Source organism: Artibeus jamaicensis, unplaced genomic scaffold (assembly GCF_021234435.1).
Source record: "Artibeus jamaicensis isolate MK-2021 breed Jamaican fruit bat unplaced genomic scaffold, CSHL_Jam_final contig_288, whole genome shotgun sequence".
Classification (NCBI taxonomy): Eukaryota; Metazoa; Chordata; class Mammalia; order Chiroptera; family Phyllostomidae; genus Artibeus; species Artibeus jamaicensis.
In genome coordinates, this window is record NW_026521645.1 from 1190087 (window position 1) to 1212793 (window position 22707).

The 22707-nt window shown below is 37.3% G+C and overlaps 1 protein-coding gene across 3 annotated transcripts in view; it reads right to left on the reverse strand.

Moving 5' to 3' along the window:
- The window catches only part of MFSD14B (major facilitator superfamily domain containing 14B), a 159320-nt gene that overhangs the window by 88501 nt on the left and 48112 nt on the right, over window positions 1-22707 (reverse strand). For 2 of the 3 annotated variants that reach the window (XM_037157074.2, XM_053662796.1), the window contains exon 3: window positions 13526-13588. The exons of the other annotated variant lie outside the window; for it this stretch is intronic. In XM_037157074.2, coding sequence (XP_037012969.2) covers window positions 13526-13588 — 63 coding nt within the window. The remainder of the gene's footprint in view (window positions 1-13525; window positions 13589-22707) is intronic. 3 annotated transcript variants of the gene reach the window in all.

A 22707-nucleotide genomic window follows, 5' to 3' on the forward strand; every position in this document is an offset into this window, starting at 1 on the left:
AAATTTTGTAAATATGTATGCACTGAATATAGGAGCACCAAAATATGTAAAGAATATCTTAGAGGACTTCAAGAAAGATATTGACAGCAACAAAATTATAGTGGGGGACTCTAACATCCAACTGTCAAAAATGAACAGATCTTTCAAACAAAATATCAACAAAGATATTGTGGCATTGAACAATGTCCTAGATGAAATGGACTTAACTGATATATATATATATATACAGCCGTTCATCCCAAAGAAGCTAAATACACACTCTTTTGAAATGCACATGGAACATTCTCAAAGATAGACCACAAGATAGGGCACAAAATGAGTCTCAACAAAGTCAAGAAAATTGAAACCATATCAAGCATTTTTTTTTTCTGACCACAAGGGACTGACTAGAAACCAACCCCAAGGGAAAAAACCCAAAACACCCAAAATCATGGAGACTGAATGGTATGCTATTAAACAATGAATGGGTCAAGAATGAAATTAGGGAAGAAATCAAAAAGTTTCTGGAAACAAATGAAAATGATCTCACAACAACCCAAAACTTATGGGACACAGTGAAGGCAGTCCTGAGAGGGAAGTTTATAGCAATACAGGCCTACCGAAAGAAAACAGAAACATTTCAAACAAACGACCTTACTCTACGCCTGTAAGAACTCGAGGAACAACAACAAAAACAGCCCAAAGCAAGTAGAAGGAAGGAAATAACTAAGATCAGAGCAGAACTAAATGACATAGAGACTAAAAGTACAATTCTAAGGATCAATGAATCCAGGAGTTGGTTCTTTGAAAAGATAAACAAAATAGACAAGCCTTTAAGTAGGCTCATCAATAACAGAAGGGAACAGACACAAATAAACACAATCAGAAATGAAAGAGGAGAGATTACAACTGATACCACAGAAATAGAAGGGGTTGTAAGAAATTACTATGAAGAACTGTATGCCAAGAAATTTGAGAACCTGGGGGAAATGGACACATTTCTAGAAAAATATAATCTCCCAAAACTCAATGAAAAAGAAGTAGAAAACCGGAATAGACCAATAACAGCAAAAGAAATTCAAGCAGTAATCAAAAAACTCCTGTCACACAAAAGCCCTGGACCAGATGCCCTGGACACAGGAACATTCTACAAAGAATTTAAAGAAGTGCTAACCCCTATCCTTCACACACTACTTAAAAAAAATTCAAAATGATGGAAGACTCCCAAACTCTTTTTATAAAAAGAGTTTCATAATTGGGATTAAGCTAGCATAATCCCAATCCCCAAACCAGGTAAACATACAACAAAGAAAGAAAACTTCAGGCCAATATTGCTGATGAACATAGATGCTAAAATCCTCAACAAAATATTGGCAAATCACACCCAACAATACATTAAAAAGATCATTCACCATGACAAAGTGGGATTCATCCCAGGGATGCAAGGATAGTTCAATATTCGTAAATCAGTACATGTAAAACATCACATAAATAAAAGCAAAGACAAAAATCACATGATCATATCAATTGATGCCGAAAAAGCATCTGATAAGGTATAGCACCCATTTATGACAAAAACACTCAACAAAGTGGGAAAAGAGGCAGCATTCCTCAACACAATAAAGGCCACATATGAGAGACCTGCAGCCAACACACTCAATGGGCAAAAGCTAAAATCTTTTCCACTAAGATCAGGAACAAGACAAGGTTGTCCACTTTCACTACTTCTATCCAATACAGAATTGGAAGTTTTAGCTACAGCAATCAGACAAGAAAAGGAGATAAAAGGGATCCAAATAAAAAAGAAGGGAACAAAACTGTCATTGTTTGCAGATGACATCATAGTGTACACAGAAAATCCTATAGACTTCTCTCAAGAACTGCTCAATGAATTGAATTGATTTGGTAAAACAGCGGGATATAAAGTCAATATCCGGAATTCAAAGGCATTTTTGTATATCAACAATGAAACAACAGAAGTAGAAATCAAGAAACAAATCACATTCAATATAGCAGAAAAAAAAAAAGAGCAAACCCCCCCCCAGGAATTAAAAAAAAAAACCACATAGGAATAAATAAAATAACCAAGGAGGTAAAAGACCTGTATGCACAAAACTACACAACACTGAAGAAAGAAATCAAGGAAGACACAAACAAATGGAAATATATACCATGTTCATGGATTGGAAGAATTAACATCATCAAAATGTCCATCCTACCCAAAGCAATTTACAGATTCAATGCAATACCTATTAAAGTACCAATGACATACTTCACAGACATAGAACAAACATTTCAAAAATTTATATGGAACCATAAACGACCCCAAATAGCAGCTGCAATTTTGAGAAAGAAGAACAAAGTAGGAGGGATCACAATACCTGATATCAAACTGTATTACAAGTCCACTGTAATCAAAACTGCCTGGTACTGCCATAAAAACAGGCACATAGACCAATGGATCAGAACGGAGAGCCCAGAAATAAACCCAACTCTCTATAGTCGATTAATATTCGACAAAGGAGGCAGTAACATGAAATGGAGTAAAGATAGCCTCTTCAACAAATGGTGTTGGGAGAACTGGATAATTAAATGCAAAAAAATAAAACTCGAGCAACAACTTACACCATACATCAAAATAAATTCAAGGTGGATCAAAGATTTCAATATAAGCCATGATGCCATTAAAGTCCTAGAGGAGAACATAGGCAGGAAAATCTCAGATATTTCACGCAGCAAGTTTTACTGATATGTCCCCTACAGCTAGGGACATAAAGGAAAGAATAAACAAATGGGATCTCATCAAAATAAAAAGTTTCTGCACAGCTAAATAAAACAGTATTAAAATGAAAAGAGAACCAACTGTATAAGAAAACATTTGCCAATGATACCTCAGACAAGGATTTAATCTCCAAAATATAATAAGAACTTACATGACTCCACGCTAAAGAAGACAAGCAACTTAATTAAAAAGTGGGCAAAGGAGTTGTACAGACACTTGTCCAAGGAGGACATACAGAGGATCCAGAGACACATAAAAAGATGCTCAATATCATTAGCTATCAGAGAGATGCAAATTAAAACTGCAATGAGATATCACTTCACCCCAGTCAGAATGGCCATCATAAACAAACCAACAAACAAGTGTTGGTGAGGTTGTGGAGAAAAGGGGACCCTAGTGCACTGTTGGTGGGATTGCAGACTGGTATAACCATTGTGGAAAACAGTATGGAATTTTCTCAGAAAACTAAAAATGCATCTGCCTTTTGACCCAGCAATTCCACTGCTAGGATTATATCCTAACAATCCTGAAATACCAAGCCAAAAGAACCTATGCACCCCAATGTTCATAGCAGCACAATTTACAATAGCCAAGAGTTGGAAGCAACCTTGGTGTCCACCAGTAAATAAATGGATCCAAAAGCTATGGTATATTTACACAATGGAATCTATGCAGTGGAAAGAAAGAAGGAGCTTCTATCCTTTGCAACAGCATCGATGGAACTGGAAAGCATTATACTGGGTGAAATGAGCCAGGCAGTGAAAGACAAATACCATATGATCTCACCTTTAACAGGAACCTAAAGGACAAAACAAAGAAGCAAACAAAATATAACCAAAGACACTAAAATAGAGAACAGGCTTACAGGCACCAGAGGTGAGAGGAGAGGGGATTTCAGGGGAAAAATGGAAGGGTTTTACAGGAACAAGTATAAAGGACACAGGGACAAAGACTAAGGGGGGTAGAAATGGGAGGGAGGTGGGGAGCACTGAAGGGCGTGGACTGGGATGGGAATAAAGGACAGAAAACTGTACCTGAACAGCAATTAAAATAAATTAAAAAAAATATAAACAACAACAAAAAAAACATGCCCTGGCTGGTGTGGCTCAGTGGGTTGGTTCACCATACTCTTAGCCACCAGTGGCCTGTGAACAAGAGTCACAGGTTCAATTCCCAGTTAGGGCACATGCCTGGGGTCCAGGCCAGGCCCTCAGCTGGGGTGTGTGAGAGGCAACCACACATTGATATTACTCTCCCTATCTCCCTTCCTTCCCCTCTCTTGAAACATAAAAAAATAAAATCTTGAAAAAAAAAAAAAAACCCAAATAGCCTCAGTAATCTTGAGAAAGAAGAATAGTGGGAGGTACCACAATACCTGGTATCACACCACTAGATATAACTCTATAAGACCTAGTACTGGCATAAGAACAGGTATACAGATCAATGGAACAGAACAGAGAGCTCAGAAATAAACTCACACATTTATGGTCAATTATATGTGACAAGGAATCAAGAATATACACTAGAATAAAGACAGTCTCTTCAATAAATGGACATGGAACTATTGAAGAGGTACATGCCCAAAAAATGAAACTAATTTATGCCATACACAAGAATAAACTCAAAATAGATAAAAGATTTAAACGTAAGTTTTGAAACTATAAAAATCCTACAATACTATGCGGTAAAATTTCAGACACCTCTAGTAGTGATATTTTTGCTTCTATATCTCATCTGAAAAGGGAAACAAAGGAAAAAATAAACAAATGGGACTATATACCCTAAAATGCATAGCAAAAGAAACCATCAACAAAATAAAAAGACAACCCACTGAATGGGAGAATATATTTGCCAATGATAGTTCTGATATGGGGTTAATTTCCAAAATATATAATGAACTTACCATACTTAACACTAAGACAAACAACCCAATTTAAAAATGATCAAAGGCACTAAATACACAAATGGACATTCAGATGGCCAATAGGCATGAGAAGATGCTCAATGTCATGAATCAGAGATTCAAATTAATACCACAATGAAATATGTCCTCATATTTGTTGGAAAGGCTATCATCAATAAATCAACATACTGGAGAAGTTGTGGAGAAAAGGGAACCCTAGTGCATTGTTGGTGGTAATGCAGACTGGTACAGTAGCCACTGTGGAAAAACTATGGAATTTCCTAAAAAAATTTTAAATGAACCCGTCTTTTGACACAGCAATCCCACTTCTGGGAATGTATGTGAAGAAAACTAAAACACTAATTTGAAAGAATATATGCACCACTGTGTTCACTGTAGCATTATTTACAATAGCCAAGATCCATAAACAATCTTAGTGCCCATCAGTAGATTAGTGGATAAAAAAGCCATGGGACATTTGCACCATGGAATCCTCCTTGGCCATAAAAAGAAGGAACTCTTACCTTTTTCAACAGAATGGATGGACCTGACATTATTATGGTAAGTGAAATAAGCCAGTCAGAGAAAGTTAAATACCATATGATTTCACTTATATGTGAAGTGTAATAAAATAATTTAGCAAACAAAATAGAAATAGAAGTACAGATACCTTAAACAGACTGACAGGTGTCAGATGGGAGAGGAACAGAGGCTGTTTGGATGGAATAAGCAAAACACATACATGGAAAACAGTATAGTGCCAGCCTGAGGTAAAAGGGGGCATAGGTGAAAGTGGGCAAAAGGGAGATAAATGGATGCAGAAAGAGACTTTACTTTGGGCTATGAGTGCACAATGCAGTATGCAGATGATGTTTTATCAAGTTGTACACTTAAAACCTATACGGTTTTATTAACCAATGTCACCCCAATAAATTCAATTAGAAAAAAAGAATAATAAAACATGAGAGAAAAAAAGCAGAGAAAGGGGACTAAGACTATTGAGAAGAGGACACATTATTTAAGATGGTAGTTAGTGAAAGCTTCACTGAAATTGACATGTGGATGAGGAGCTAGCTGAGAGTTAAAGAGTCTTGCCAGTTATGGCAGAGAAAGCAATCCAAGCAGCAAAACAGTAGCTACAATGCCTTCAGACTAAGGAGATTGTGGCTGCAGCAACATCGGCAAGAGTGTTGAGAAGATAACAGGGAGTCTGCCAGGGAAAAGGTGGGATTGGTTGTAGATTCCTTATTGAGAAGGAACCAGGTACTATTTTGATTATAGACCAATTTGGAAGGTAGCACCACAGAATTTGCTGATGGATTTATTGGAGAAATGAAATTGTTAAATGTGACAACATTACTGAGAGAGAGCGAGTGAGCACATGCACATGTGCACAAATACCAAGATAAAAGAAATTATTGTTCAAGGCTTGAGCCACCTATCTTTCAGTAGTCTAGGAGATATTGCTAGGCACATATACTACTAGTCAGAAACAGGGTTAGGAAGTAAGCTAATTTGAAAGCGTTAAAAAAAATCAAGTTACCACATGACCCAGCAATTGTAGTTCTAGGTATACAACAAGGATGAAGTGGAAACATGTCCACATGAAACCCTGTACACAGATGTTTATAGCAGCCAAAAAGTGGAAAAAAAAACAAATGTCCATCAACTGATGAATGAACTGTGGTATATCTATACAATGGAACAGTAGCTATAAAAAAAATAAAGAACTGAAGGATTCAGGCCAAGATGGAGGCATAGGTAGACACACTGTGCCTCCTCGCATGACCAAAATAAGGACAAAGAAACAAAAAACAACCAGTACAGACAGAAAATTGAACTGTATGGAATCCAACAACCAAGGAATTAAAGTAGACACATTTATCCAGACCGGTAGGAGGCATGGAGTCCGGCGGCCAGGTGGAGAGGGGTTATGGCAAAGTGGTGACTGGCAACTGGTGGACCTGGGCGCACAAGGCGGTGGCTGGTGGACCCAGTGAGGCAGCAGATTGTGGAGGAGTGCGGTGTGCAAGGCAGCTGGCAGACCAGGCAGTCCCACATTCGTGTGCAGATAAACCAGGTGAAACTGGGAGCGAGAGGGACCACGTAACCCAGGGTCCCAGCGAGGAAAAATAAAGCCTCAAAACACTGACTGAAAACACGTGTTGGGGTTGATGTGCTGGGAGAGACTCCCAGTCTCACAAGAGAGTTCGTTGGAGAGATCCACAGAGTCCTAGAACTCACACAAACCCACCCACCTGGAAATCAGTACCAGAGGGGCCCAGTTTGCTTGGGGGAAGCAGCAGAAGTAACTGAAATCTAGCAGAGGGCCAACCAAGTGCCATTGTTCCCTCTCGGACCCCTGCCCCACATACGGTGTCACAACCCAAAGACTGTGTTGCCTGGCCCTGGTGAACACCTAAGGCTCCGCCCCTCACAAATACAACAGTCATATCAAGACAAAAAAAAAAAAAGGCCCAAATGAAAGAACAGATAAAAGCTCCAGAAAAAATACAACTAAGCAACAAAGAAATAGCCAACCTATCAGACGCAAAGTTCAAAACATTGGTGATCAGGAGGCTCACAGAATTGGTTGAATTTGGTCACAAGTTAGATGAAAAAATGAAGACTACACTAAGTGAAATAAAGGAAAATGTACAGGAAACCAATACTGATGGGAAGGAAATTGGGACTCAAATCAATGGAGTGGACCAGAAGGAAGAAAGAAATATCCAATCAGAAAAGAATGAAGAAACAAGAATTCAAAAAAATGAGGAGAGGCTTAGGAACCTCTAAGACAGCTTTAAACATTTCAACATCTGAATTATAGGGTACCAGAAGCGGAAGAGGAAGAGCAAGAAACTGAAAACGTATTTGAACAAATAATAAAGGAGAACTTCCCCATTCTGGCAAAGGAAACAGACTTCTAGGAAATTCAGGAAGCTCAGAGAGTCCCAAAGAAGTTGGACCCAAGAAGAAACACACCAAGGCACATCATAATTACATTAGCCAAGATTAAAATGAAGGAGAGAATCCTAGAAGCATCAAGAGACAAGGGGACTGTCACCTACAAAGGAGTTCCCATTGGACTGTCGGCTGATTTCTCAAAAGAGACCTTACAGTCAAGAAAGGGCTGGAAAGAAGTATTCCAAGTCATGAAATGCAAGGACCTACATCCAAGATTGCTCTATCCAGCAAAAATTTCATTTAGAATGAAAGGGCAGATAAAGTGCTTCTCAGATAAGGTCAAGTTCAAGGAGTTCATCATCACCAAGCCCTTATTATATGAAATGTTAAAAGGACTTAGATAAGAAAAAGAAGATAAAAAACATGTATAGTAATAAAATTTAAAAAATAAAATTAAAAAAACATGTATAGTAAAATGACAGCAAACTCATAATTATTAACCACACCTAAAACAAAAACAAAAACAAACTAAGCAAACAACTAGAACAGGAAAAGAACCACAGAAATAGAGATCAAATGGAGGGTTAGCAACAGGGGAATGGGGGGAAGAAAGGGGGAAAAGATACAGAGGATAAGTAGCATTGATGGTAGGTGGAAAATAGGAAGGGGGAGGGTAAGAACAGTATGGGAAATGTAGAAGCTAAAGAACTTACGGCACATGGACATGAACTAAAGGGGAAAAATATGGGTGGAAGGGGGTGTGCAGGGTGGAGGGGAGTGAAGAGGGGAATGGGACAACTGTAATAGCATAATCAATAAAATATATGTTATTAAAAAATGAACTAATTAGAGGACTTCCGCCAAGATGGAGGTGTAGGTGGAACTACCTTGCTTCTGTGCACAACCAAATCTAAGAACAACTATTTTTAACAATAATAAACACAACCAAGCCACACAGAAAATCGACAATACGGAGTCCAAAGACAACGAAATGCTCAGCTAAACTGGTAAGAGCGAAGCCAGCAGCAGAGCAGGTTGGCAAAAAAAAATCCCCCAAAGGGTGGTGCGCAAGCAGCCGAAGGTGCAGATCGCGGGCTAGCTACTGGAGCACACAGGGAAGAGGCGTGGCTGTCTGTTTGTGGTAGGTCGAGTATCTGCGTGCAGATAAACCAGTGAAGAGGCCAGCAGGCGCAGGGCAGCAGGGTCGCACAATTCCGATCGAATAAACAGGCCAGGGCGAGTGGTGGGACTGGATGGACTAGGCTGGCGGAGAGGACCCGCCATTGCTCCCTCTCTGACCATGCTCCCACACACAGCGTCACAAACCAGCGACCTCGGTGGCCCCGTCCTGGTAAACAACTAAGGCTTCGCTCCGCTTACTTAATGGTGCGAACAGACCAAAAATGGCTCAAGAACAACTCAGAGCCCAAGAGCTGATCAATCTAAGCGATGAAGAAATAGCCAAACTTTCAGATGCACAGTTCAAAACACTGGTGATCAGGATGCTCACAGAACTGGTTGATTTTAGTCACAAATTAGAGAAACATATAGAAGCTAAACTAATTGAAATGAATGGTAATGCAAAGGAAACCAATAGTAATGGAAACAAGATTGGGACTCAAATCAATGGAGTGCACCAGAAGGAAGAAAAAATGATCAAACAGAAAAGAATGAAGAAACAAGAATTCAAAATAATCAGGAGAAGCTTAGGAACCTCCAGGACATCTTTAAACGTTCCAACATTCGAATTATAGGGGTACCAGAAGGGAAAGAGTCACGAGTGGAAACCTTATTTGAACAAATAATAAAAGAGAACTTCCCCATTCTGGCAGAGGAAATAGACTTCCAGGAAATCCAGGAAGCTCAGAGAGTCCCAAAGAAGTTGGACCCAAGAAGGAACACACCAAGGCACATCATCATTACATTAGCCAAGATTAAAATGAAGGAGAGAATCCTAGAAGCAGCAAGAGATAAGGGGACAGTCACCTACAAAGGAGTGTCCATAAGACTGTCAGCTGATTTCTCAAAAGAGACCTTACAGGCAAGAAGGGGCTGGAAAGAGGTATTCCAAGTCATGAAATCCAAAGACCTACAACCAAGATTGCTCTATCCAGCAAAGTTTTCATTTAGAATGGAAGGACAGATAAAGTGCTGCTCAGATAAGATCAAATTCAAGGAGTTCATCGTCACCAAGCCCTTATTATATGAAATGTTAAAGGGACTTACCTAAGAAAAAGAAGATAAAAAATATGAACAGTGAAAGGACAGCAAACTCATAGTTATTAAGAACCACACCTAAAACAAAAGCAAACTAAGAGGACAGCTAGATCAGGAGCAGAACCATAGAAAAGAAGATCACATGGAAGGTTAGCAACAGGGGAGTGGGAGAAGGAGAAGGGGGGAGAAGGTACAGAAAATAAATAGCATAGGCAGTAGATAGAAAATAGATGGGGGGAGGGTAAGAATAGTAGGGGAAATACAGAATCTAAAGAATTTGAGACACGTGTTCATGAACTAAAGGGGGAAATGGTGGGGGAGGGGTATGCAGGGTGGAGGGGAATGGAGGGGGGAATAGAACAAATGTAATGGCATAATCAAGAAAAAAGTTAAAAAAAAATAAACACCTTTGCTGAGGAAAAAAATGAACTAATTATGTGCTACAACACAGGTAAACCTTGAAAATTTTATGTTAAGTGAAAGAAGTCAGTCACAAAAGACTATTACCCAATATGATTCCATTTATATGAACTGTCCAGAACAAGCAAATTTATAGGGAAGAAAGTAGATTTGTGCTTCCCTAAGGATAAAGAGGTAAGGGAGAAATGAGGAGTGACTGCTAATGGGTACAGGATTACTTTGGGGGGTAATAAATGTTCTAAAATTGATTGTGTACTGATGACTGCATAAATGGGTGACTTGCATGGTATGTGAATTATATCTCAGTGAAGCTACTACCAAAAAAACAGAACAAAACAAAACATCCAAAACTAAAACCGGAGAACTGTTTTTACTCTTGTGTCCTTTCTTGATGCTCGTCCCAAATCTAAATTTTCTGTTTCATGCAGTATAACAGTGAACTTACAAAGTAAAAGTTAACTGTAAAAAAATTACACAGATGAACAACAGATATGAAATCGGAAACTAAAAATCATCCATAAATTCACACACTTTCAAACTTCAGGTGCTTCCTTTTTAATCCTCTCTCCAACCCCCCCACCCTCACTTATATACATGTATTTTGGGACTGAACAAAACTGAAACCATACTGTATAGTTTTATAACCTTTTGTTGTATGATGTTCTTCAAAAAATGTGTTCATTATGCCTGTATTAATTACATCATATGACTATACCACAATATATTTATTTTTTTAATTTTAAGGTATTTAATTATTTCCAAGTATACTATTATAATACTCTTTACTGGAATATCTGAATAACTCTATTTGATTAGAACAATTCTCTAGAAATAAAATTACACTGTTAAAATGTCAACATTTTTGACCCTGGCTGGTGTAGCTCAGTGGATTGAGTGCGGGCCTGCGAACCAGACAATTGCGGTTCGATTCCCAGTCAGGGCACATACCAGGGTTGCAGGCTGGTTCCCTGCAGGCCAGTTCCCAGCAGGGGATGCATGAAAGGCAACCATACATTGATGTTTCTCTCCCTCTCTCCTTCTCCCCTTCCCCTCTAAAGATAAATAAATAAAATCTTTAAAAAAAAAAAAAAAGGTCAACATTTTTAAAGATATGAAAATACTGCCTTTTGAAAATGCTACAGCACTTGATCTTCTCATTGACAATGCATGGGGGCCCAACTTGCATACAATGAACTAGTTCTTCAGTTTAAACTCTTTAACCAATACATTTGTGAAAAGATTACCATACTTATTTTGAGATTCACCACTTACTTGTAATAAACTCTTTTTTACACTGTTATCCTTCTATAGACTAACCAGCTTACATTCTTCTTTGCCTTTCTGGAATACAGTCATTTTCCTATGGGTTTACTCTGAGAACTCGATTATGTATTCCTCCTTCTATAGTATATATTGCAAGATTTTTGTCATTTTCTTTTAATTTTGATCATAATGATTTTTACTTACTAAAGATAAAATATTTATGTAAATAGCTCGATTTTTTCTTTCTAAATTCTTGTTCTTAAAAACAAAACAAAACAGTTGTTTCCTGAAATAACTAATGGTCACCAGATTTCCTTCTAATAGTTTTTGGTTTTTAATTTTTTAATTTGCAACATTTATTGACTATTTAGCACATGAAGATGCTTTGCTAATAACTTTATATACACAAACTCATTTAATCATCATAACCACCCTATTAGAAAGATCTTATCCTTCTCATTTCACGAATACTGAAACTGAGGTTAGGGAGGTTAAATTACATGACCAAGAATAATATAGGTGTAGAGCAGAGATTTAAAAGCTAATACCTAAAACAAAAGCAAAATAAGCAGACAGCTAGATCAGGAGTGGAGCCACAGAAATGGAGATCACCTGGAGGGTTAGCAACAGATGAGTGGGAGGAGAAGAAGTGGGGAGAAGGTAGAGAGAACAAGTAGCATGCATGGATGATGGGTAGAAAATAGACAGGGGGAAGGCAAGAATAGTATGGGAAATGTAGAAGCTAAAGAACTTGTGACACATGGACATGAACTAAAGGGGGGAATGTGGGGGGAGGGGTGTGCAGAAGGGAGGGGAATGAAGGGGGGAAATGGGACAACTGTAATAGCACAATCAATAAAATATATATTTTAAAAAAGTATCTACTGTAAGGACAAAATTACCTTATCATTTTGATCAATGGTCTCTCTCATATATTTATTTTTTTCTTTTTATCTACCCTGGTACTTAAATAACTAATGCCAGATTCTTGATAATATGCCTTTTGTTTTCAATGAGTATTAAAAACTTCTTGTTTCTACTTTTATTTTATTTATTTATTTATTTATATTTTATTCACTTATTTTTAGAGATGGGGGAGGGAAGGAGAAAGGGTGGGAGAGAAACATCAATGTGTGGTTACCTCCCATGTGTCCCCCACTGGGGACTCAGTGTGCACCCAGGCATATACCCTGACTGGGAATCGAACCAGCGACCCTTTGCTTCACAGGCCCATGCTCAATCCACTGAGCTACCCCAGCCAGGGCTCTACTATTATTTAAATTGTGTTGTTTTACTTATGTTGTCATAAACATTCTCAAATTATTTTTCAACATAGGCAAATAATAATAAATAGCATTTATTACAATTAATGCTGCTCAAAGCTGTGAATTCAGTCAATTCCTATGGCTGAATTCAGCAAATTATTAGGCCATAACTTTAAGTGTTCTATTCAACATAAAGTATAATGATGAAGATTTATATGTCCAAAACTGGGAAGGGCAAATTAAATGCTATACCTGTATACTTTACTATAAAGTAAAACTGGACAATAACATTATATTTTAACATTTCATTTAAATTAAAAAGTTACATATTTATAAGCTTTTCTGATATCACATTAAAATTTAAACAATAAATTAAGGATAATTAAGTTAAGAGGTTGGTAACTCAGAAAATTGTGGTTAGAGTACCAGCCTTGCCAAAAGACTATATGCCCAACTAAATCTTGACACTTTTTCTCAAAAGAAGGCAGTAAAATTTGCCCATGTTATTATATTGATAGGCAGAGAAATAAAAAGTTCAAAGAATTAAAGACTTCATAAACTGCATTGCACATGTTAATTTTTACAAAAGTACTTGTTTTATAAGTAAACCATTTTATGCATTATGTATTTGAATTATATTTTATTTAGACGTTGATAATCCAGCTAAAAATTTAGATTTAGGTCTCCCAAGCAAATAGTAATTGTTTTCCTAAACCCCATTTAAACTTGCAGAGTTAAACTAGAATTCTTGGCTTCCTTCACAATGAATCATACAAAAATCATACTTACCTTTACACCTTGAATGAGACCATTCATAAGGAATGTGTGTTGAGGAAATGTTTCATGTAGAACCTACAAAAGGCAAACAAATATCAAGACAAATTCAAAAGCAAATTATAGGGAGCGATTTCTGCTTCTGTTAATGGTAAGATGAAACCATTGTAATGAACAATTTTTAAGTTTCAATAAAATATGTTTTTCTCCCTTTCCTTCTCCCTCCCTTCCCCTCTCAGTAAAAAATAAATAAATAAAATCTTTTTAAAAAAGTTACTCCACTCAGTTGCTTTTGCTACAAAAGCACTTGCAGGGAAAAAAAAACAAAACATTAAATTAACTGCCCTCTCAAATCACCAATAATTTTAAGCAGGTACCACAAAGGTTTTTATTAACCCAGGTATGGGCCTGCAGCTCAGTTTTATGTCACCTAGGTAGTTCAAGAAACATTTAGCCTTAAATTTGGATCATAATGATTCCACACTGGTAGCACCTCCACATGTCTAACAGAAAAAATCTAAAATCACTGCTGGAAAGGCTATCATCTAGGATGCAAATCAAATACACATACATATTTTTTCAAATATATATATAATAAGTAGTACATAATCAAAGGTAATCAGATACAAAAGAAAGATACCATACACAAAAAATAGTAACAAACAAGCAAAAATACAAACAGAAACAGACTATCAAAGACTTAACATTTTGGAATTATTCAACACAGACTTTAAAATGACTGTGATTTCCATGTTTCAAGACATAGAAAATAAGCTTAATACTCTTGAACTAGACACTAAAGATCATAGCTGATTTTCCAGGATGGAATTTCTTTTTCTAGATAAATTTTTTCTATGTGTTAAAAATAAATCAATAAAGTTTTGGTGAAGAAGTTTCTTAAGTGAATTTTAAGAAAAAACTAACCAAAAGAAAAAATTAATACACTGAATTACATAAAAATTATAAATTTATTTATCAAAAGACACTATTAAAGAGAGTAAAATGCAACCCAAAGAGGGAGAAAAGATATTAGCAATAGATGTTTGTGTGTAAAGGCATAAAATACATGTTCATAAATGCCAAAAAATAACTTGTATCCAGGATATATGAAGAATTCCTACAAATGAGAAAAGAGCAGACCCACTTATTTAAAATGGATGAAACACCTGAACTGACAAAGTTCTTCACCAAGATAGCCATATGGCCAATAAATATATGTAAAAGGGGTTAACTTTATTGATCATGAGGACGATGCAAATTAAGACCATACTGTACCCATCAGGATGGCTAAAATGAAATACTAATTGCTTGTGAAGATGTGAAGCCTGGTTATTTGGAGGATAAATTGGTTCAAGTACTCTGGAAAACTTTCTGGCAGTGTATACTGAAGTTGAATGAAACTCTGCAATTTTACTTCTGGGTGTGTGTGGGTATGTGTGTATATGTGTATATATATATGTATATATGTATACACACACAACACACACATGCTCAGCAGAAAACATGTATAACATGTCAAGACAGCAATATTTATAATAGGCAAAAACTGGAAACCCAAACATCATCTATCAAGAATACAATGGAATAGGAACAAGTATAAAGGACACATGGACAAAAAACTAAGGGGGGTAGAAATCGGAGGGAGGTGGGAAACACTGAGGGGGTGGGCTGGGATAGGAGTAAAAGACACAAAACTGTTCTTGAACAACAATTAAAATAAATAAATTTAAAAAATAAAAAATATATACATGGTATAGTTAAAAAAATTAGAACAGAATAGATTCCAAGTGATTTGCTAAAAGTCAGCACTCAGAAACTGTTATACTCATAGTAACAATTATTTAGAGCAAAAGCATATAGCTTACAACTGCAAACTCACTCTTCTTGCCTGAAGTTCAGTGGCTTAATGAATAAATGTTTTCTAGTCTGTTGTATGTATTTGGTTGAATCCCAGAGCACTGAAATGGTTGTCTTTGACTGTTCTGCCCAGCTTTATTGGACAGAAGTTGACCTCTTTACGCTGTCATGCCACAAGTCAGTCAAAAGTCTAACAGTAATTTTTTTTAAAAAGAACATAAGAACCTCACCTCAGAGACCTGTGAGACATTATCAAGTGTAACATATGCATAATGAAAGTCCCAAAAGGAAAGCAGATATGGGGTAGCAAAAATATTTCAAATAATGGTACCAAACTTTCCAAATTTGGTATTAAAAATGTTAATGTACAGACCCCAAAAGCTGAGCAAACCCCAAGTAAAACTAACACAAATAGATCCACACTTAGACACATAACAGCATAGTCAAATTGTTGAAAAACAAAGAAAATCTCTAAAGCATCAAGAAAGAAAATGAATCACCATGTATTGCAGAACTAACAGCCTGTGAAGGGACATAGAGTAGTACATAGCAAACATTTTAGGGTACATGGTCTGTGTTGCAACTACTCAACTCTGCCAATGTAGCACAAAAGCACCCACATTCAGTAGGTATCATTGTGGTCCAACAAAATTTTATGTATTGAGACTTACATTTGAATTTCATATAGTTTTCATGCGTCACCAAATATTTCATAAGACTTTTCCTGAAACATTTAAAGATGTAAAAACTACTTTTAGTGCACAGACTACAGAAAAACAAGCAGTAGGCTAGATCAGGCCTGTGGACTACAATTTGCACCACCCTGACATGGAGAAAACAATACTCATTAACAACTGACTTTCCATTACGTACAATGCATGCCAGAAAAGCAATATAATAATGTATTAAAAGTGCTGGAAAATCTATTAAAAAATAATACTGCACTCCAAACATTTTCTATATCAAAGTTTAAGACAAGCAGACTCACCAATGGCTATCTTATGTTTCCATGTCAACTTTTCTAATAATTGTATTAAATTGGAAATCAGCGTAGTCTTTTTTAAAGCATTCATAAGTTTATTAATATACAGACTACAACATACCGAGGCAGGATAGTAAGAAGCTAAGAAAATTCCTTGGCAAGTGGAATGGGGAAACGGAGACAATAATTTAACACAGCCAAATAATCTGAACTATTTAAAGACAGCTGGTGAACTGCAAGGCCTTATCTCCCTTAATTGAGGACACTTGAGACAAATTCTCTGGTTAGGGAGAACCTCTCCTCCCTAACCAGAGAATAAACAGCTTAAATCACCCCAGTTGGGGAAATAAAGAACAGAGACCCAATCAATGCCATTTGTGCCAGGCAAAACCAAGGACTGATGTCAAAGGAACAACAAAAACCCGATTAGAACCAGACAGACCCAAGTTAAAAGTAAAGAAAGCAGTGGAGCTAACCAGAGAATAATCCCAAACTCCCCTATACGCTCACTTTGATGCATCAGCATATTAAAAACACACTACAACAACAACAAAAATTGAAATAAAAAAGACACCTAAACTGATAAATATTCTGCTTAAACCCTCCCCTAAGATTCTTGCCCACAGAAGAGAGACAAAAATCCCTCAAGACAAAGGATACCAGTGCAGGCTCTTTCTGGAGCATGCCCATTCCTTTTCTCAGCCATGAACTTTTTACTTTCTTTGTTCTAAACTCTAAGGGTCCCCATAAAACTTGTAACCAGGGGAAGAGTGGGCAGTGGCAGCTCATCTTGGGCTCACTTCTGTCACTGTGACTTTTACTTCCCAGTGAGCTACCATCAATCTTTCTGAGGCAGGAGACAGCATAGGAAGAACTCTGAGACTGCACTGCTGCTACTGCCCAGCATCTAGCATCCCGGTTGCCAGGAAATGCCTTTTACCGCTTAGGTAGAATAAATAGTAAAATGAGGTAGGGAAGAGGAAGGAGACATGTCTCACATGCCAACTTAGCAGTCCTGAGCCTGGTCTGATAATATTGCCAGGTGTTCTAACATCACGGGAAACACTATGTCAGCAAGAAAGAAGGGATGTCCTTGAAATTCTATGTAGCATTTCCACCATCCGGGAAAGAAAGCCTCGAAACTGTGCTTTCATTCTGGTGAAATTTACTGTTCTGGTACATTGGTCCAAACACCATTAAAAAACTATCAAAACTATGAGATGAGCCTGAAACATCTAGATTCCTGAAAGCAAGACAGCCTCCATGTGACTATAGTTAAAACTTTACTTCCTTTTCATGTAAAGAGCAAATCACCCAATGAAGTGTCTGTGTTACGCCAAAAATACCTGGCAAATAGTCCTTTCCCACCCCATCCACCTCAATTCCCAAGAGGAAAGAAACACTAATACAGTGAAAAAAAGTGAACAAATAATAGGCTGACAATACAGAATATATATTTGTTATAAATAAGCACATATTTTGACTATAAGGAAAAAGGGATAAAATAGGAAAATGAGTATGTCAGTAAAGTGTTTACTAAGCAATCTTTGAATTATTAGGTCACCGCATAAAGAGGACAGGATAGTAGGAACTCCTGAGTCCCAGAATCTCTAGCAGAATTTCAGGAAGTTCGCTTGCAAAAGAAATCAGCAAACTACAAGAATAAAAGTATATCTTTATTGAAATAAGTGCTCTACTTAAACACATCTGAAGACATTTAAGTTAATGTAGTCAAATTACAGGTATTTTATTTCCACTAAAATAAAATCAGGCTCTCAAGAGGATGTGCTTTTGACCTGAGGGTAGAATGTCAGCCATTTCATTTTCTTGTACAAACTACTACTACTAGAGGGTAAGGCTACTGTGCGAGATTAATTTTACAAATCTGCTTTACCATTTTAGGAATGGACACCTTCCTGAGAAGGCTTAATTAACAAACTACAGTTGTAATCCAGGACATGGCTATGTAAAACAGGAAACAAATCTCAGAAAAAAAATTACTAAGAATCGGTAAATTGTTCTACACTACTTCAGAGGATCCTAATGAATACTAAATGTAGATAGTCAGACTGAACAAAATATTAATATGCACCTGCTCTTCTTTATCTTCAAATTCTGATCTTAGAATTATTTTTCTCACCCTGATGGAAACAGGACAGAGTTCTGTTCACTAGCTATAGCAAGTTTAAAATTAAAAAAAAAAAAGAAAACACATAAGAACCACCACCATCCTACCAGTTAAACTATGGTTAAAATTGGTTGTGTGACAGATTCAGGATGCTAAGAACTAGAAACCTACAACATAAAGGATAGGCAGGATAAATGAATCCAGCTGTAATGACCTAATTCTGTCCTTTCCTTAACAAACCACCTATTATTATTCACTTCTTTTTCCAATCAAAAAAGGCAAAAAGTAAAATGGATATGCCAAAGGAAATTTTTTTTCCAAAAAAGAGAGTGAGCCATTTCTCTGCATGAAATAAAACAAACAAGAATTATTAGCAAACTGTGGCATAAAGGCTGAGGAAGATAGAAAAGTAAAGGAGGTCTGGCTTAATTTACTAACATCAAGACCTTAGAAAATAAGAATAAGCACATCTATTAACACAGCAACACTTCTGTGACACTACAGTGTCAAAGTGATACTAGCAACTCTGTGCTCCTCACAAATAAATGTTCACTTTAACCAAATCCTTGCAAACAGCACCACTGCTTAGAAACTGCAAAAAGACAGGAGCTGCCTAGGTCTAACAGGGGCACAAAAGAAAAAAATCTGCTGTGTACAAAAAGAAGGAAGGTGCATCAGTCCCTGGGGCATATTAAAATTAACTAGTTTAATTAAAATTAAAAGGGAGCTGACAATCTGGTTTAGAGTCAAAAGGGAGGCTGCAGAATTCCTGACAGGGCATCAAAAATATTAAACCGTTCTTCAATTCTATTTGAATTTTTAACAAATAAAGAATAACTACTGGATTACTTCTGCATTGAGAAACCTGCTGATTGACCACAACAGATTATAAGCAACTGGTTTCATCAGAAAAATACTATTTTGAAACTCTTAACTTTGTAACCTAGAAAAGCTGGAGAAAAAAACTGGGGCAAAAAATTAAATAACACAGCTTCTTAAATTAAGTGGACTGATGTCTCTATATTCGTACTAACAATATGTGTTAAAGAAACAATCACTTGGGTACATATATACATGTGTACCTGCAACACATATATTTGTTCAGAGAAAAACCATACTGAGTACTAACTCTGTTTGCCATATTGAGGCAAACTGTGATGAGCATAGCAGGCAAAATCTCATGAAACTTAAACTGGGGACTACTTATGTCCATTAGCTAATAACCAATTACCTTCTACATTAAAGCATTATGAAGAAAAAAAGTGCACAATGAGAAAGAATAAAACAGGATAAAAAGCAATGGCAATTTTTTCAACTGACTGCTCCACCCAAGTTGTAATTTTAATTAATCATATTTTATTTTTTATTTTTTAAACGTATTGATTATGCCATTACAGTTGTCCCATTTCCCCCCATTCCCCTCCACCCTGCACACCCACTCCCCTCATTCCCCCTCTTTAGTTCATGTCCACGTGTCACAAGTTCTTTAGATTCTATATTTCCCATACTGTTCTTGTCCTCCCCATCTATTTTCTACCTACCGTCTATGCTACTTATTCTCTGCACCTTTTCCTCCTCTCTCCTCCTACCACTTCCCTGTTGCTAACCCTCCATGTGATCTCTATTCCTGTAGTTCTATTCCTGTTCTAGTTGTTTGCTTAATTTCTTTTTTTGTTTTAGATGTGGTTGTTAATAACTGTGAGTTTGCTGTCCTTTCACTGTTCATGTTTCTTTATCTTCTTTTTCTTAGATAAGTCCTTTTAACATTTAATATAATAAGGGTTTGGTGATGATGAACTCCTTGAACTTGACCTTATCTGAGAAGCACTTTATCTGCCCTTCCATTCTAAATGAAAGCTTTGCTGGATAGAGCAATCTTGGTTGTGGGTCCTTGCATTTCATGACTTGGAACACTTCTTTCCAGCCCCTTCTTTCCTGTAAGGTCTCTTTTGAGAAGTCAGCTGACAGTCTGATGGGAACTCCTTTGTAGGTGACTGTCCCCGTATCTCTTGCTGCTTCTAGGATTCTCTCCTTCATTTTAATCTTGGCTAATGTAATGATGATGTGCCTTGGTATGTTCCTCCCTGGGTCCAACTTCTTTGGGACTCTCTGGGCTTCCTGGACTTCCTAGAAGTCTATTTCCTTTGCCATATTCAGGAAGTCCTCCTTCATTATTTGTTCAAATACGTTTTCAGTTTCTTGCTCTTCCTCTTCCGGTACCCCTATAATTCAGATGTTGGAATGTTTATAGCTGTCCTGGAGGTTCCTAAGCCTCTCCTCATATTTTTGAATTCTTATTTCTTCATCGTTTTCTATTTGGTCGTTTTTTCTTCCTTCTGGTCCACTTGATTGATGTAAGTCCCAGTTTGCTTCCCATCACTATTGTTTCCCTGTGCATTTTGCTTCATTTCACTTCATGCAGCCTTTGTTTGTTCATCTAATTTGTGACTAAAATCAACCAGTTCTGTGAGCATCACCAGTGTTTTGAACTGAGCACCCGATAGGTTGGCTGTCTCTTGGTTGCTTAGAAGTATTGGCTCTGGGGCTTTGAGCTATTCTTCTTCTTCAGCCATAATGTTTTAGTCAGTTTGCGCTTGTTATGTATGAGGGGCAGAGCCAGGTCGCTGGGTTGTGATGCTGTATGTGGAAGTGGGGTCAGAGGGGGCAATGGCATTTTTTCCTGCTCTCAGATTTTGGTCCCCTCTGCTGCTTCCCACAAGCAAATTGGGCCCTTCTGGTGCTGGTTCCCAGATGTGTGGGCTTGTGCACCCTCCAGAACCCTGTGGGTCTCTTCAACAAACTCTCTGTGAGTCTGGGAGCCTTTCCCAGCACCTCGACCTCCCGAAAGTTTTTCTAATTGGTGCTTTTAGGCTTTATTTCCAAGTGCTGGGGCCCTGGGTTGTGCAATCTATCTCACTGCTTGCTCCTTTGCCTGGTTTATCCGTGCAAATGTGTGACTGCGGTCAGCCAGCCGCTTTGCGCCCTCACGGGGTCTGCCCATTGCCATCCCACGCCTGGGATCTGCCAACCACTGCCTGTGTGCCCGGGTTGGTCTGGCTGCTTTTTCCTGTGTGACCCCTCTCTGCCAGCTGCTGACTCTGCCCCTTTTACTGGTCTGGATGAATGGTTCATTATTGTCGGACTTCGGTACAGTTTAATTTTCTGTTTTGGTTGCATTCTGGGTTTTAAATATTTGTTGTTCATAAACTTGGTTGTGTGAGGAGGTACAATGTTTCCACTTACGCCTCCATCTTGGCCAGAAGTCCCTCATATTGTATTTTAAATGTGCCACAAGAAGTTAAAACTTTTCCAAGTGTGTATAGCGAAATCTTATGTAAGACTAATAGACACACTCTTAACTTCTCTATTTCCAAACCTAATTGGAAACAAAGTTTATTTGTGTCCAAAGGGATTCTTTTGGGTAAGCTGAAATGGTGATTGGGAAGAGTTAATTGCAGTGATTTTTCAAGAGCAATTAAGGCAACTGAAATTTAAGCCAATTTCAAAATATCTTTATTAAAAGTAAGTGTTAAATAGTAACTAGGCACCTAAAATCTATACCCTAATCTTTTCTTAGCATCTCCCTTTCCTCTAACCCATATATCAAACATCTAAATTCTTTCTAAGGAATTCAACACAGCCTTTGCAAAGACACGGCTGAAGCCCTGACCAAGTGGCTAAGTAGGTTGGAGCACTGTCCTGTACACCAAAAGGGTGCAGACTCAATCCCCAGTTGAGATGTGTATGGGAGGCAACCAATCAATGTTTCTCTCTTACATTGATGTTTCTTGTTCTTTCTCTCTAAAATCAATAAACATGTATCTGGTGAGGATTAAAATATACATGTATCTGTAGGTAAGTTACCAGAAAGAGAAATTTGGACATTTTTACTATCAACACTTTCATTGTTACAAGATACTTACCAATCTCCTATTTACTATGTTCTTAAGTCGAAGACCATCATATCCATATAAAGTAATTTATAAACTTCAATGAAGGTTTGTGATAATTTCCTTTAAGCTATTTTAACTATCTTTTAATATGTATATATAGCTTATTCATTATGAACCAAGATTCTAGTTCAGGAGGAGTGTCTTGCTACAGGAATATTTACAAGCAGTCCAGGTGTTTTGTTGCTGGTGGTTCCATCTACACAGTGGAAACAACCCAATGTACTAAACAGTCCTAAACTATTGTCAAGAACTACTCTCTAATACATATTTAGACATA